Source organism: Hipposideros armiger, unplaced genomic scaffold (genome assembly GCF_001890085.2).
Source record: "Hipposideros armiger isolate ML-2016 unplaced genomic scaffold, ASM189008v1 scaffold_804, whole genome shotgun sequence".
NCBI classification, from domain to species: Eukaryota; Metazoa; Chordata; class Mammalia; order Chiroptera; family Hipposideridae; genus Hipposideros; species Hipposideros armiger.
The window spans coordinates 290,623-308,481 of record NW_017732154.1 but is presented as its reverse complement, the minus strand read 5'-3'; the positions used below and the strand labels follow the sequence as shown (position 1 = coordinate 308,481).

Here is a 17,859-nt window from a genome sequence, read left to right as displayed (position 1 = left end):
TTTCCTCTAATCCATCCCATAAATTTTGATTAAGTACATGGCAATGGGCTTCCAGTTGAGAACCCAGATAAGAATGAGACCCTGTGCCTGCCCTTAAGACACATCTGTGTTGTTTTTCTTTCTCTCTCTCTCTCTCTCTCTCTCTCTCTCTCTCTCTCTCTCTCTCTCTCTCTCACACACACACACACACACACACACACACACACACACACACACACACACACACACACCTACCTCCTGGACTCAACAGACAAGTAACAGAGGTGCCACTAATGTGTTACACTGTAGAGAGGTGAGAGCGATTCGCACCTGCTCTGTTGCCAGAGAATTGCGTTTGTGTTTAGAAGAGGTATGGCTTGAAGGATGAATAGGGTGGGAGAGTAGTGGATGGGCATCACAGGCACAGAGAACAGCACGCACACCCTGAGGCCACATCACATGACTGACGGGGCATGCTGTGTACTCAGTGCTAATGTGGGGGGCATTTAGGGGAGCAGACCGTGTCCTGGGCAGGCTGCTACAGGCTGAACCAGTTGTGCAGGGCTCTGCCCACGCTGATACATGTGGAGCTGATTCTGAAGGGCCATGAATCCCAGCATGGGATCATCTGGCTCAGAGCTGACACTTGGCTCTGTGGGTGTTACATCTGAGCTCCCCAAAGACAAATGTCAAATTTAACAGTACCTCTTGCTTTGAGTAAATGGACCACTGGGCTGGGAGGAGCAGTAGCTGTTCTGTACAGTCACGAAGGACCGTATCGATGAAGCAGGCCACTCTTTAGAGGCCAGAATGGGTCATTATAGAGCAGGAGGAAGAGTAACGAGAGCTAACACTTAGCTAAAAAATGTCTTTAGTTCTTACCATAAATTCATTCATTTATTTCTCCTCATTGCCATATGAGGTAGGTACTATTATTAGAGAAGGAACTGAAGGCACAGAGATGTTAAATAACCTGTCGAAGATCACACAGAGCTAAGTAAAGAGAGGTCTGGCTTGCATACAGACTGCCCCTCAAGTCTGTGCTTTAAGCCACAGTGCTACCCTGCCAGTCTTCAGCAGGGGGGGGTAAGGAGTGCAACCTGAGGTCTCCCTCACTCCTCACATTCCCTCCACTAGTTTGCCTGGATGCTTGAAGCCCATACCGACAGATCTACTCATTCATCGACACTGCGTTGTACCAGGATAGGACTGAATCCGGAGGACCCAAGAAAAGCAAGACCCAGCTGCCCATCCTTGAGTTGTGCAGATCTCAGGATGGGGTGGGGGAGGGGCGCGAGCAAGCCAGAGGCAGGTCAGTAGGCTACTGACCAACAATTGAGGCAGTACAAGGGCTCTGAGGGGCCTGAGGTCCCCGAGACTCTGCTCTATTACTGTTAAGATACAATAATAGTTTACCAGCTAACATATATAAACAGATTTTCTCAAAGTTTCCTTTCAGTACTGCCTTCACAGTTTTTCACATACTCACAGGTCGCTATGCTCGTATGATTTCTGTCAAAATTGATTTTTTTGCTTAAATAAAATTTAGAGAATTTTATATTACTACTACAAAGAGAAAGTAGTTTCATTTTCCATAAAGAGGAGGTAAGGGTAAAAAATAAACAGGGTTTTCAGGTCGATTGCCTGTTTCTGTAAATAAAGTTTTATTGCAACAAAGCCATGCTCATTCATGAACCTTTTATGTTGCAATGGTAGAGTCAAATATTTGCAACAAATACCAAATGGCCTGCAAAACCTAAAATATGCACTATCTGGACATTTAAGAAACAGTTTGCATACCTCTGAAATAAATACAATTTAGTTTGACTACGTATGGTTGCCTGTCCTCTGTCTGTAAAAAAAGGAGATTAACAAAGGTTCAAGAGATATTAATTAAGGTTGTTCTAGCATCAAACTGAGATTTTCTCATTGGTAATAAAAAGAGTAAGTGAATACTGAAAAGGGAATAACTTTATCACTGTATGACTTAATATTATTCCATGCTAAATTCAATACTTCTTAAAATGATGTTTCATATTGTTGTGTGCAGAGTTTACACTTGGGGGAATCATGTATTAAACTAGTACATATATCAAATCAAATCATGTATGCAAATGATAGAATATGTGATTTATGAGCAAAGATGGGTGAAGATACTGAAAACTGTGTAGCACTAAAATCACACAAGAACTCTATTGTGTATGTACTGGGAATTGGAATTAGGTAGGACCCATAGGTTTAAGCCAGCAGCAGAACTTTAGGCAGATCTTTAGGTCTCTCTGAATCTCAGGACACTGAGGATCGTGAAACTATTTCTGTCTTAGCTGCCACATGGCATGACCCAAAGTCTTGGGAGACTCGCCGTTGGTAAAGTATTTGTGACCACCACCTATCCTATCATCACTGATGTCCTCCCTGGCCTTCCTCCCAAATGGATGACAAAAGGAGGGATGCTGGGAAGGAGGGAGGGAGACTTTTCCTCCTTGGCAATTCGGCGTGGGTTTGGCACCACTTGGGAGACCCCAATGGCCTCACCTTGAGCTAACTGATGCAGGAAGAGGGCCAGGCATCCTCTCTGACACCCCAGTTCGGTTTTCCCCATGGCGTTGGGTTCCATGATACCAGCATCCCGTCCCATTCTCTGATTACACATGTTTCAGCATCTCCGGGCAAATGAACCACCTGCCTCCCAGTTTACAGTGGCCGAGAAAGATATTTATTTTGGGAACTGTGCCTTCAAGCTTTATTTTTGATGCTGTGACTTAATATTGGGACTGTACAGCTGCACTGTGGCATCATAAACAATTCAAAAGATAGAACTTCTGTCTGACACGCTTCTCCTGAATATGAACTAAGGTTCATATTATTAAAATAAAAAACTGCGGTGGCAGCAGCAACACGAGCACAGAACAGATCCTGTGTCACCACTAGAGGAAGAACTCGAGAGAATAGCTATCATTTATTTAGCACCTACTGTGTGCCAACCTCAGTGCTCAACGCATTATCCTCATGAGGTCCAATTCACAAAACAACCCAGGAGGGTTGCTGCGACAATCCCCATGTGGTAGGTTCACTTGTCCCACTTAAAGCTACATTGCACATCTTGCCCAAGATGAGAAAACTCCAGTGGAGTCAGATTTGAACTCAGCTCAGGCCACCTCCAAAGCCCTTTGTTCCTTCCTCTGCTCTGTCGTATTATGTCATGGAAATCTCTCCTTTTTCTAAGGTGAGACTGTGCTGAGTGTCCCCTTTCCAGGAGACAGGCAGCAAGGAGAAACATGTGAGTGAAGCTGAAGGAATTTTAATGCTTCCTTTGCAGCCTAAGTGTTAATGGGCTTCAAGTCCCACAGTGGCACTGAGTTCACTGAGCTGCTGGTGCCCAAAAGGAATTTTTTTTTTTTAATCTCCCAGGCTGATGCAGAAAACCATTAACATTTGACAAGTGGAAAGCAAATTTTTAGTTTCCAGCTCTGATGACATTTTTAGATATAAAAATATGAAGTTTCTAGCCTTTCATTTAATTTGGGGGGTGCTCTTTAGGGACTATGTATAGCAGGGCCAAAGGAGAAGGTGGAGGGTTAATGCCGCATCTCTGGTGAGCAGAACAAAACAGTCACAGCGAACCTTGGAAACGTGGTAACAGGCTAGGATGTAACTTGGGAACAAATGAAGAAATAAACTAAAATTAGAAAGACATTAAGTGCCCTGATGATGATTTTTATGTAATTTCCCAAGTACACAGGGCAACCTACAATATGAATTTCCTCATTATTAAGCCAGTAAAATTCAGCCGTAGAACCAATGAGCACATCAATATAATTTGTGCACCAACAAAAGTGATTTTAACTGAGGTTAAGTGCCTTTAATCCAAAAGGTTTGTTTTAATGTAAGTTTAACATTAAAGGGGAAATGAGAGAAACACAGAATAGCAGAAACCTCTCGTGGAAGTCTTGAAGCATCCGCACAAAGCACATTCATTCCATCCAATCGATCCATGGGGATGTTCATGTCTAAAGTATAAATCGGAATTTAGAGACTTTATAAAAAGCTGTTTTTAAGCTCAATACGCCCCAAATGAGAAGGTGTCAATGAGTGCTTAGGGACTCTTAAATTCAGAGATTATTCAATTGCTCTATTCTACAAATACACTTATGAAACTGCCATAGGAAAAAACGCTGTGAAATAAACACTGAACAGCATTCTCAAACAAAATCAAAGACATGTTTTGCCCACCACTCAAAGGCATGGGCCACATAAACATAAGCTCAAAGAGCAACCTGAAGAGGTTCCTTTGTGGATTAATGTCCAGTGGTTTTTCAGAAAGAAAAGAAATTGAATGAGAGTGAGAGCCACAATAACTTCCATAGTATCTTTGCTCCAGACATGGGATGGAGAGCAGAGAACTATGGTAACCTGGTCAAATGTTAGAAGCATCCAGGGTCCACTACTTGCCCTTCATCACAGCACGCAAGTCTTGATTCTGGCCTAATTCTTATCTTCTATTTTCCTTTGGCCTCCAGACCCCATTGTCTATCCTATCCCTGGATCTCCTTTTGTCAGTAAGCAACTTGATAGCCAAGATTTGGCAAAAGTGAGCCGCAAACCCCACCACTTGTCCATTTTAGCCTCTCCACCTTAACTGGGCTTTTGCTACTCACAGCTACACAAGATGCCTGCTCAGTTCAACCACTTTCAATAGCAAACACACTACAGGATCTAATGTCTTCTAGGGGAGGGAACTGGCAAGAGGAAGCAAATTGTAGAAACACTGTTGTCTAAACAGGATTAAAAGCATCCATTCTCACATCATGCCTCGGCTATTAGTCAATACTAATGCTCCTCTTATCCTGGTAGAAAACACAAACCCAGAGAAGTTGAATAACCTGACCTGGCCCGGAACAGAAAAGCAAATGAATGAGAGTTGAATGAGGCACACCCAGAATTATTTTGTGTGTCAGACAGCTTGTCAGAAAATAAAGCTAGAGAGATGCTGGATTTGGCTGTCTTTTAAAGCGCCATATTTCACCACTTGGCCAATCCAATTTCACTGAGCAAAACATCAGGCTAACTGGGACTACAGGGTGAGGAAGACTTGATGCTTGCCTTTTAGGAGTCTATCATCAAGCCAGGGAGCCTCACTGGTGTGTGAAGAATCACGCTATGATAAAGTTTGGTGCATGGAGGTGAGTTCAAAGCACTACAGGGACACCAGGGAAGAATGAATAACTATCTAGAGCATGGGGTGAGGTCCAATGGAGGCTTCAAACAGGAAGTGACATTTCAGCAGGCTCCTGGGCTCAGTTTAACAAAGTTGGAAGCCAAATTCCATGGAACAGCCTCTGCAGAAACATGAATGTATGAGCTGTGGGTCAGCACGTTCCAGTGTGGCTGGAAGCTGGAGCATCTACGGGTAGGAGATGAGTGGATGAGAAGTGGGAGCTGGAAATGCGATCCCAGAGCAGCCATAAGTGGCAGACTTGGACACTGGATGAGCCACTTAAAACAGAAGTAATCAAACAATGGCTTTTGAGCCAAATCTAGCCCTTTGCCTGTTTTTGTAACTAAAGTTCTATTGGAACACAACTACACTTGATTTTTATATATTTTCTATGGCTGCTTTTTTTTTTTTTCTGCCACAGCAGCGTTGAGTGATTGAGAGAGATCATATGGCTCAGAAAGCCAAAAACATTTTTTTCTATTAGGCCCTTTTTTTAAAAAAAATTGCTGCTCTCTGGCTTAAAGGTTTGAGCGATTCATTTGAATTTCTTTAACTCAAATGCCTTTGGTCAGGCTATCTATACTCCTGGTCTCTGAGCAGCATTGTCTTCAACCTTCCTCATCGTGGACAATTAGCGGTTTATCTGCATCATAAGCTTGCCCAGACATCTCTTTCACAGTCCCAAATTTTATGTCTTTATTTATTGTTTCTCTTTTTTATTTCTTGTTTTTATTTTAGGGCTTAGCCACATACGCACCTCTGCTGACATCGTTCCAAGTCTCCCACCCACCAGCTCATCCCTCAACTTTGAGTCATTTTGCTTCCTTTGCCTTCTTCCCAAGCTCTTCATAAATTTTTGTACCACTTCTAGAATGCTGCTGAAAATCGATTTTTTTTTTTACTTGCTGTTACCATTTTTGAATTCCATGCTCTGACAAATAGCTATTCCTCTCTAAAAAGGCTCCCCTACTTGTGCAAAGCCCTTGGAAAATAAAAGGTATACCAACCAGCATTACAGAACAGAAAAATGAAGAAATATGTATGCTTTTCTGACGGGCCACACTAAAGGATTTCTTTTACTAATAAATCTTCGTATACATTTAAAACCAAATTTGATCTATACAAATTAAATTTGCACATGATTTTCCAGGGGCTATATCTCTAATACAGAGCAAGGAGTGTGATTATTATTTTATTAACCACTGGCAATAAAGTAGAGTTGAAAAGGGAACCGAGGGTTTTAAAAGCTGCTTTTTATAGCAGTCAGTGTGTCTTACCACCTATGTCTAAATCCCAATACTGCCTCTTACAGTGTTACCTTGAGTAAGATAATTAACCTCTCTGTGCCTCAGGTTCCACAACTGCCCCAAAAAAGGGGAAGAGAAGGATTATAGGGTTGTTGGGAGGATCAAATGGGATGAAGTATTTAGAGACTAACCCAGTGCCTGGGACATAGGAAACACCCTATGTTAGCTATTACTATCATATAATTCTTAGGTTGCTCTCTCTCTCTTCTCTCATTTCCTTCTTTCTTTCCTTCCTTCCTTTCTTCTTTCTCTCCCTTGCTCCCCCCAGCATAAAGAATAAGAAGAATGTGCTGGGAACAGCACTGTGCGGCCATCACAGTGGACAGAAGGTAGTTTTTGCCTCCTGTTTTCTGAGGAACACTGCATCCCACACTTCTGGCTCATGTGCTTTGAGTGAGATCAACCTCATTCCTGGCCCCAGGGACTGGCACATGATTCAGACCTTGTCAATCACGGCATTCTACCCCCACTCCCCACCCCCCAAAGCAATGTGTTCATAGAGGGGCACATGCCTGAAGTTAGGCCACTGAGAATTGGTCCCCAGGCAGGATGGAATTATCAAGATCTGAATCTCTTTCATATTGCTGGGTAGACTATTGGACTGGAGCTGCTGGTAGCCATCTTTATTAGCCATGGGGAAAACCTTCCTGGAAACAAAACCAACATAGCAAAAACAGCTGTGGGAGACAAAGAAGAACAATGCCCTGAAAATGAATGTGAGCCCTTGGACCCAGCTGTTACTCTGGACTGTTCAGTTACATGTGCTGAGTTTCTAGCTTATGCCTGTTTGAGCTGGGTTTCCTGTCACTCGCATCCAAAGAATTCTGACACATGCTGATGAATTGGCCTGACTTGTGGCTAGAACTGAATGCAAGTCTTGCTAATCTTGGTATTGCAGAGAAAGCAATGGCAAGGAGCAGTGGCAGGCCTGCACTGTAATCTTGGTCTGTCTTAGCCAGTCAGAGATTGCTGGAAAACCCGTTTCATCTTTCTGGGTCCTGGTGTACTTGTATGTCAAATGAGAGAGGTGAGTGAAAATCAACCTCTGAGATCCCTTTTCAGTTCTCATATTCTATGAGTCTCTATTATTCTTGGGTTCCTTTCAGTTGCGTACACTGTGGTATAAATGGTTCCTGAACCTCATATGTTCCTGCTTCCTTCTGTTTCAACTTTAAAAATATTCTGTTGAACCCTCAGTCCCTATACTTCAACTGTTTATTTCTTCCCCTTCAATTTCCTCCTAAGGAAAATATGTTTATTTTTGTGTACTTGGGTACAATGATCCCATTTTCTTCCCATTTCTATATTTTTAAATCTAATTAAGGTGATAGGTTCCTTTAGGGTTGAAACTAGAGTTTTTCTGTGGGTGTAAACATTATTTTTTTTTTAATTGCCAACCAAGCTGCCAGTTTTTACAGAGCAGCAGGATATGGGTTTTAAGTAATGTAAGCAGGAAATGGGTCTCTAGCCCACACAAAATAAATGCAAAAGTACTGATTTTCCCCGAGTCCACATCTGGCTTACTCATTTATAATTTCAGCCTGAACTGAAATTCTCCCACAGAACTATAGTGTAACATCCCTGTCTACGTGATGTCAGACCAACAATGGTGCATCAGCTGATCATCCTGTGAGTCCCACTTACACATATAAATAACCTGGCAATTGCAGGTCAATATCATGCTTTTTTCAATGGTAGAATCTGGGGTCAAAGCTAAGTGACTATTAGTTTCATATCTTCACATTCACTGATTTTAAGTAATTCAAAAGCTCTCAAGTTTGGAGGGATCCAAGAAACCTGGCTGAAATATGGTCAATTGACACATCATCTACAGATAGAAACAGCCAGAAAAAAGACCCTCCCAGAAGGAATGGCACATGCAGGATGCTTTCTTATCCGATGACCCTGTTCATTCTTGTTCATCAGGACCCTAAATATGAATAAGACCCCAACCCCAACTGCTTTAATGCATAATTCTCAACAAATACAACAAAATGATCTGGAGGCAAAGGTTTCCAGGTCAGTTACGTTAGCAACTTAATGATGCCATTCAGGGTGCGATTTCTCTTTCCACTCTTCCATCCACAGGGCCTGCTTTGTCCTACAGCTAACTTCCCTTAGGGGTGAAAAATAGCTACCAGCGATACTTGTGGCTACTTGTCTCTGTAGTCATGTACGTTGGAAGGGAGGAAACTTCTGTCCTAATATTCTAAGCATGAATCTTGCTTGGTTTTGGTAATTTTCTTTTGATAAAATTTCTAATTTGCTAAAAAGTTGCAAGAATAGTACAAAGAATTCTTGTATACCCATCCTCCTTCCAGATTCACAATTCTTAATATTTTGCTACATTTTGTTCTTCTCTCTCTCTCTCTATACACACACACATTTTTTTGTTGTTGTTTTTTGAATCATAGAGAGTTAGTTGCAGACATCAAGAAGAAGGATATTCTCTTATATAACAATAGCCCAATGATCAAAGTCAGAAAATTTAAAGTTGTTACAATGCTATATTCGAATCTATAGTCCATATTCAAATTTCACTAAATGTCACAATAATGTCCTTTATAGCTCTTCTCCCTCTGATTTAAGATCCAATCTGGATTATACTTTACAGTTAGTTGTTAAGGCTCTCCTAATCTGGAACAGTTGCTCAGTCTATCTTTGTCTTGCAATATCTTGGCATTTTTGAAGGGGACTGGCTATTTTTTTAAATTGGGTTATTTGCTTTCTTAGTATTGAGTTTTCAGAGGTTTTAACATTCTAGATCACCTTTATCAGATGTGTGATTTGTAAATATTTTCTCCTAGTCTGTAGCTTGTCTTTTCATTAATTTTATAGTATCTTTTGGAGAACAGACATTTTTAATCTTGATGAAGTCTAATTTACCATTTTTTTAATGGATCATAAGCGTGAGTCTTGAATTCATTCTCATTGGACCAGTCTAGGTCACATGTTCACACTATAAACAAATGACTGTGGCTGAGACACAGAATATGCTAATTGGCTTGAGTCAACTCAGTTTACCCCAACCCTGAAGTTTTCCCTGGAGTGTAGAAAGCCAAGAGGTAGAAAAAAAATGAATTAAACTCTAGGTATAGTTAGGATGCTGGACAGGCCACCAAGAAACATCCCAGGTAGTAGCTCCTAGCAGAGAGGATCAATATGACTGCTGGCCACCCTCAGAGCAATGCTGCTTGGCTATCGGGCTTTCCCTCCTCAGTCAGTCTTCCCCCCCAAGGCCACACTTCCCACTTCCAAAATCCAAGAGCCCTCAACCTGTAACAAGTCTTCAAACTCAACTGTAGGATCATGGCCAAGGTGCTTGGCTTTTCATCCCACACTCTTAGATGGCAGTGGTTCTATCTCAGGTGTCTCAGAGGTCCCCTCACAGCACCTAGCCCAGTGCCTCATTCACAGTTTGCTTTTTCCAGATACCTAAGTGGTGGAATGACTGAAGAAGCAGCGATCCCACTATCTGGCACACACCCCTACATCTTCCTAGGGCTGCCCGAACCAAGCCATTGGCCTGTCGCTTTTTTATTCCCAAAGAGAAATTTTAAGAATGAAATTTTTGTGGTGCGCATACTCTGCCTATGTAAAAGCATATCTATTTCAGATCCCCATTATCAGATGTTTATGGACCACTAATTTTTAACTTACTAAAACACTTTTTTGCATTAATAAAGTGTATAATTGTTTGGAGGAGGGGGTGGCTGGAAGGAAAAAAAGCTAAATCAAGTTTGGGAAAATGCCACAACATGCTGACTTTCTACACATTTCTTCTACAACAAAAGTTTTATGCTTTCTCCCCTCTAAGAAGGGGACAATTATCACTACTGTCAATATCCTTGCCTCTTGTCTCTCTTAGTCTCACCAATACAGGCAAGACTCTTTATTCCCACTGTGAAGATGGGGGAAGGAAGTCTCCAAGTGGCTATGTGATATGCTCGAATTACTAGTGGCTCTGAAATACACAGTGAGTTAGTAACCGCTCTGGAATACAAACCTGCCATCCACAACACCCAGCTCCTGTCTTTTCACCGACTGCCACTCAAGTTTTATCTGAAAATCCCCACAGTTATTCTATTTTCATGTCATCTCTGTTTACACCTACCCTTGGCACTATATCATTAATGTCATGTCAGAATTCCACATGCTGACATCCCCCCACGACTTGATTTTAGAAGCTGAGCAAATCATATTTTATAGATAAGGCAAACAGGAAAAAAAATTTTGAGACTCCACTTACATTCTTTGGACATTCCCACTTCAAAGCACTTCTGGAGTCGACAGTACTGGCATCGATTCCTGGTGACTTTATTAATAACACAGTTCTTATCTCGGTGACAAGTGTAAATCATGTTCTTCTGAATACTTCTGCGGAAAAACCCCTGCAAGCAAACAAGAAGATGAGAAAATTAAGTAAAACTACTGAGCTTCATGAGAAATCAAAGCCAATCTTATCAATGCATTGATTGCTCGTTCTGAATAATGAAGTGACGGCAGCAGAAAAGTGAACTTATTTAAGCCTTAAAATCCTTGTGAAATATTAATAGTCAGGTCTCCCTTTTTTTGCAAACCAGAAAGCCCCTTTTAATCAAAACTAGACATGACTGTTATTATCTTGCTAAAAGAAAATTAATACCAAGCTGATTTACTCAGAAAACATAATGCAGAGTTGGGTTCCCTCCAAATAGGCTTAGCTTTATAAGCAGCTCCTTTACCGGTCAGAATGATTTCAGGTTGAGTCCGCCATTAAAAAATCCAATATAAGAGGCAACACATTTGCAAAAGAAATTATTTGACTAATGAAAGAATTAGGTCTTTTTTAAAAAGTCATCTCTGAGTTCTTTTACATATTCTGCTCCTATTACATTACTTAAAATACGATTTAATTTACAAAGTATTTAGAAAAAAATTACCCAGGAAACAAGACAGAAAAATTACTGCCCAGTAATGCCATGTTAGATCTATGCTGTCCAATATAATAACCACTAATTATAGGTGACTGTTTAAATCAAAATTAATAAAAAATAAAATTAAAACTTCAATTCCTCATTTGCACTAGCTATTAATGCATTTCTAATGCTCAATAGCCACATATGGCCAGTGGCTACCTCATTGCACAGTACATATACAGAATATTTTCATCATTGAAGAAAGTTCTATCAGGCAGTGCTGTGCTACAGCATTGACTGACAAGCTTACCTAAAAGTCATCTAACGCTCTTGAGAAATGTAACGTTGTTTGACTTACTATTTACTACTGACTGGACCCAGACTCTGTATGGATTGTAGAAGACTGGTAAATTACAAATAATATTTGTTTAATATAGGTGCAAAAGGATTTCTGCTTGGTTGAAATACAATCCTCCAAATTACTGTTTTACTGCCTCATAGGACATTAACCAGTTTTGTATCTAACTTTTCAATCTTATTCCAGTATTCTTTTTTCCTTTCACTCTATCTATCTATCTACCTACCTACCTATCTAATTATCTATACCTATCTATGCATCCATCCATCCATCCATCCATCCATTCATCCATCCATCCATTCAACTTATCCACCTACCTATTTTACTCATATCCTCCTTTGAACCAGCTTTGCCATCCTATCAGTTCCCTCATTAATGAGTTAAATAAGTCTTCAGCATGTGTTTTCTGAACATTTGAATGAATGACTGTTTTTTTAACTCTTTGAAAATTCTATTTTGACGAAAGAGGCAAGGTATCCTGATTTTTGTGAAATACCGATGAAATAAAGCAGGCTTTCGGCTCCATGAGCACAGGGTCCTGGCCTTTTCTTTGTCCTCCCCAGTCCTATCATACAGCTTTGCAGACAACAGACAATGTAGTGATGCTTGTCAAATACACAGATGAATGAATAGGGAGCGGGGGTATACCTGCTGTCTTTTCTCTCTTCTACTGCCCAACAAATATCTCTCTGTTGCTATGAGCGTTAAAAGCAAGGAGTTTCACATTTTCAATGGAGATGTGACTTTATCTACATCAGAAACAATTCTCTTGAAAGTAAGAAACAACACCACATGAGTTGGACAGCAACTAAGACTCACCATCTGAGTTCAGCTTTTCCCTGTAATACACTAACACTCCAGCAGCCAGAACTGAAGACATTCAAAGCTAAAGCACATTAGTGAAGAAAGCTCCTGTAACGCACATTGTTTAGGATATTTATGTGGGTACCCTAGGATTTTTAATGTCTAAATAAACATATTTTTACTGGCATGGTTCAACTGTAAACGCCTAGAAATCTTGTGAAGGCTGCAACTCCTGTCCCATCCCAGACACACGCATTTTCCAAGAAAACAGTTTATTTTTGTACCTCTGCAGCTACAAATATGCTCAGAATCTAAAATAACAGGTTACCAACACTTTGAAACGCTAAGAGAATCTGTGCAGAGTGGTCACCTCAAAACACATCTTTTCCTGAAAAAAAAAATAAATAAATCAATACCTACAGGACACTTTTGGCTGCCAGATGTACAAACTCACTTTACAAAAACTTCATTGCTCTCATGCCAAAAAAACACTGACACGATGGAAGAACCAGTCTTTTTCGCATATGTGAGGTAAGTAAGGTATGGACAGAGGTGACCGCCTCCATTTCTTAAAAGCTGAATATTCAGTTCAGCAAATTCTTAGCGAGTGACCGCAGAGGACAGAAAAACAACCTCATGATGCTCAGATGAAAGAAGAAGACAGAATTAAAGAACTTTATATGTCACTAATTACCCAGTCGGTGTGGTTCAGTAGCAATGACGGCAGAAACTAAATAGGACTTCTTGGTTTTCCCAATCAGATTTTTGGCTGGATTACAGGAGGTCTAAGTTTCAGTAAATCATTTCCATCAAGGTAGAATACTTGCTGACTAAAATAAAATATATGCTGTGAGGTATTTTTATACATGGGTCGGGTAAACAGAAATGCCCTCTGAGGCCAAAGAGAGGTTTATATTGTATAAATCCCCTTTCTCCCTAGTAGACACGGGAATTGTCACATAAAACCGGCTTTCTCTTAGGTCACTGTTTTGAGTACCTAGTGCATGTGCACACGTGTGTGTGCATGTGCGTGTGTGGCGCCACAGTTACATGCCACCGAAGTTTTATTTACTTAATATTTGTATTTAGGTTGACTCTTCTTTTTATGTTTAACGCTATTCCAAACGTTTAAACTGTCAATATTAGAAGGCACTCAGAAAGTCAATAAAACGAAAGTCAAACAAAAGAATAATCAGATGTTATTTCAGTTTCTCTAGACATTGGCTCTGCTAAAGGCTTGGGGCCCACGGGCCTCCTCACTTCTTGCTGAAAAGAGAGCTAAGCAAGTGTTCGAGACAGATCAGCACTGATGTGCGACTTTCTCTTTGAGGAAGTCAGAGAAAATAAACAAGTTGCTCACTATGCAAATCAATGTGGCTTAAAGCCATGAATCCGTCCACTTAAAACTGGGAAACTCATCCTTTGGAAAGAAACCTATAACCCAAAACTTTTCCCATGTAAAAATGAGCATTAAAGTACTGTGTTCAAGTCTAACAGTTCTTGAAGCCAATAGATGGATAGAGACACATCTGGAAGAGGCAAAGCTGAAAAGCTCAGCATATAAAGAGGAAGGATTCAGTCCCATGTGGAGGGGCCACCCAAGTGGAGAGAGGAGGTGGGAGGCAGAACAGGAAGGGCCCTGGAGGCATTGCAGCCTCTTCATTCATTACCACTCAGTGGCTTTGGACAAGTCACAGACCTGGGGGGGGCTAAGCTCTCATTTCCTAAGTGAGGGGCTGGGTGACTTATTTCTAAGATCCTTTCCAGCTATAAATATCTGGGATTCCAATATATAATCACCAGGGAATAATGAGTTGGGATAGCTTCGGAGTTGAGGATGAAGGAGATTCTGAGGGCAAAGAAAATGGCCAAGGCAGAGATGGTGTTTGAAGACTAAGGAAAGAGAGACCCTCCATCTGTGTGGGCAAAAAGGGCAATTTCTTCAGACTACTCTGGGGCTTACAAGACACCAACAAGAGAACTGTCAGATGGCTTTCACATTTATGTTGGAACTGAATAATCACACAACCTCTGTGAGGGGCCTCAGGGAGATGTCTGTGGCTGGAGTGAAACTGGAGTGCTTCCATAACACCCAGAAGCCCATGGCTATAAGTTTTCAGGAAGTTTTTAGGTCTGGTTTTCTGACATGAAGTCTAGGGTTGCTGAAACCACCATTTTAGTCTTTTACATCCATAGAACATCTTTTTCCGAGTAAACCCAGAAAATTTCTATCAGGTCTTCAAGCTATATGTCACCTCATTCAGGAAGCCCTCTCTGACAGATCCAAACACACACGAATACTTTGTCTTCTAGGCAACCTTGATATTTTGCTTTTTCTTCTCTAGTACACCCATTTAAGTGTGATACACCAAAATCAATACTACTGTCTACTTCAGAGGCTACATGGGTGACATAGGGAAATGCCAGCCTTTGCCCAGTGGTCACAGCCTCAGGGAGTTGAACAGGCATCATGGATTTCCACATTAAGGTATCACAGTAGCACCATCACATGTGACATCTTCCTTGCTGGGGTGCAGGCCTTCCTGACAGGGGAGAATAATGAGCATGGGTGCCAGTTCCTTGGAACTAAAGCAGGCAGATTGGGGGGCTCCAAGATGGTCTTGGGGGCAGTGCTTACTACGGTCTCCTTGTAACCAAGACAGTGGACTTGGGTAGGAAGCGGAAAAGGCTCAAGGCAATGGCTATTAAACAATGGGTAGCAACGTATTTCAATATGTCAACACCTAATAAAATTATATTTGTACACATCCCCAGGGCTAGGACAGAACCTGACATATAGTATATTCAATAAATAAATATTGAATGAATGAATGAATGAATGGTGAAGTCCTCAGCTATAACCAGAGCCAGGGGATACTTCTGGATGTATTATACCTTAATTCCATAAAAAAATTCTTTAGTAAAAATGTATTCCTTGAGGATGGTATTACCTGTAGTTAAGAAAGTAAGCAATCAGATTTCTCTGAAGTTAGGAGAAGATCCACTGATTTGAGTTGTAATCACGCTAGTCAATCAAGACTTCTGTTGGTTAACCATGATTTGTGTTGGTTAACTACGATTTCTGTTGTTAATCATAACTTCTGTTGGGTAATCATGACTCTTGTTAATTAATCATGACTTTTGTTGATTAACTATGACTTCTGTTGCCTAATCATGGTTTCTATTAACTATGACATCTGTTGTTTGTGATAGTCAAAGCCAGTAGCACAACTAACATTCTAATAATTTAGAACAAGATCATAGCTCTTCATCACGAACTGAGTCAAGAGTTTTCTAATCATGAATTTTTCTACCTTTCTTACCTCATGCTCTTCTATTTTTGTTATCAGAGAACTGGGGTCCAACCAAAAAAGGGAAAAAACATTCATGTGGTAGAGAAGGCCACACATGCATTACAGCCATGTGGTTCATGATGCGTGTCTTAAGAATACTCACGGAATGCCCGTCTTACTCAGATTACTCCTTCTTTCTTTGGAGGTATGAGGTACCATTGTTCTACCTAACCCTCTATTATCTAGTGTGCAGAGACAACCCTAAATCTAAAGGACAGATAACAATCTCTTTAAAAACTAAATATTCTCCTATACCTAAAAGTCTAAAATTCATCATTCCCTCAGTGGACTAGTCTCAATTCCCAAATTTATAGAGGACGTGGAAAAAAACAAAAAGTGGCTCATCTCACTTCCTTCTTATTGTGATATGAGATGAACTTGGGACACCTTCCCTCCTCTAATACTCTGTTGTTGCTCCAATTCTTGCATTTATTTTTTTCCCGATCACAGAGCCTGTTTCACCTTCTAGTTTTCAGATGTTATCACGTATAATGTTCTCTGCCCTCACTCACAGACAGTGATTTTTGTCAGTTTAGATACTACCTCAGTGATTAAGAATTTAGGCTTTAGTTCAGGCACATGTGGATTTGAACTCTGACTCTGTCACTTACTCTCTGTGTGATGTTAAGTGAGTTACACTAAGGCCTCAGTTTTTCTCATCTGTAAAATGGAGATAATAAAAATACCTACCTCATGGGCTTACTAAATGTACCCAATCAGGGAACGCATATAAAATGTCAGCATGATGCCCCCAGTACATAATATGTGCCCCATGAATGGTATCTATGGTTATCGAAGAAACCTCTTTTTTCAGAGCTTTCTTCTGAACAGTTTCTAATATACTTTTGTATTTAAATAAAGATTGCCAAATAGGATGGGACACTGTTCTAAATCTCTGAACAATATAGACTATTGTGGGTAGACACCCTTATGATTCCAAAAGCCATCTCTGTATTTACTCATTCACATACTGATTCATTCATTCAATGAATCCAATTAACTGGAGTGGATGTGGTGGGCTCTCTTGGGCATACTAAGATACACAGTTCGCCCTTGAACAACATGGGTTTGAACTGCATGGATCCATTTATATGTGGATGCTTTTCAATAAACACACACAGTACTGTAAATGTATTTTCTCTTCCTTATGATTTTCTTAATAACATTTTCTTTTCTTAAAAATAGCTTACTCTACTTTTTTTTTTTAACTTTACTGGGGAATAATATGATTTTCCAGGACCCATCAGCTCCACGTCAAGTCATTGTCTTCAATCCAGTTGTGGAGGGCGCAGCTCACTGGCCTATGTGGGAATCAAACCAGCAACCTTAGTGTTAAGAGCCTGCGCTCCAACCACCTGAGCTAACCGGCCGCCCCTAGCTTACTCTATACTATATAAGAATATAGTATATCATACATACAACATACCAAATACGAGTATGTATTAATTGATTTTATGTTATCAGTAAGACTGATCAACAGTAGGCTTTAGTTAAATTTTGGGAGAGTTAGAAGTTACACACGAATTTTTGACTGTGGGGAGGGGGTTCGTCACCCCTTAGTCCCTCCCCCAACTTTATAACGCATGGTTCCTGCCCTTTCTCATCCTATCAGGAAGGATAAGTCAAGCAAACACTATGTGGCAGATGCCACCAAGCAGTGTGATAAAAACTTTAATGGAAGCAGAAAGTGAGAAAGTTCCCAGGATAGTGCCTGGCACATAGTAGGCACACACAAAATATTTACTGAGTAAAGGCCATAGGAATTCAAAGGAGTTAGAGCAGAACTGGCACTTGATCCCAGTTGCAAAGAACAGGTAAATTTTGACTGGCAGGCTTTTACCCTTATGGGTGAGCAGAAGAGGTCAGGGGAGAGAAAGCACAAGAAAGGGCCAGTGGTCCAGGTTGGCAGAGATGTAAATGGTGTGTGTGTGTGTGTGTGTGT

At 40.7% G+C, this 17,859-nt stretch overlaps 1 protein-coding gene across 4 annotated transcripts in view; it reads right to left on the bottom strand.

Annotated features, from left to right (window-relative positions):
* The window catches only part of RARB (retinoic acid receptor beta), a 170,492-nt gene that overhangs the window by 86,646 nt on the left and 65,987 nt on the right, over nt 1–17,859 (bottom strand). For all 4 annotated transcript variants that reach the window (XM_019628679.1, XM_019628676.1, XM_019628677.1 and 1 more), the window contains exon 3: nt 10,754–10,895. In XM_019628679.1, coding sequence (XP_019484224.1) covers nt 10,754–10,865 — 112 coding nt within the window. In that variant the 5' untranslated portion in view covers nt 10,866–10,895. The remainder of the gene's footprint in view (nt 1–10,753; nt 10,896–17,859) is intronic.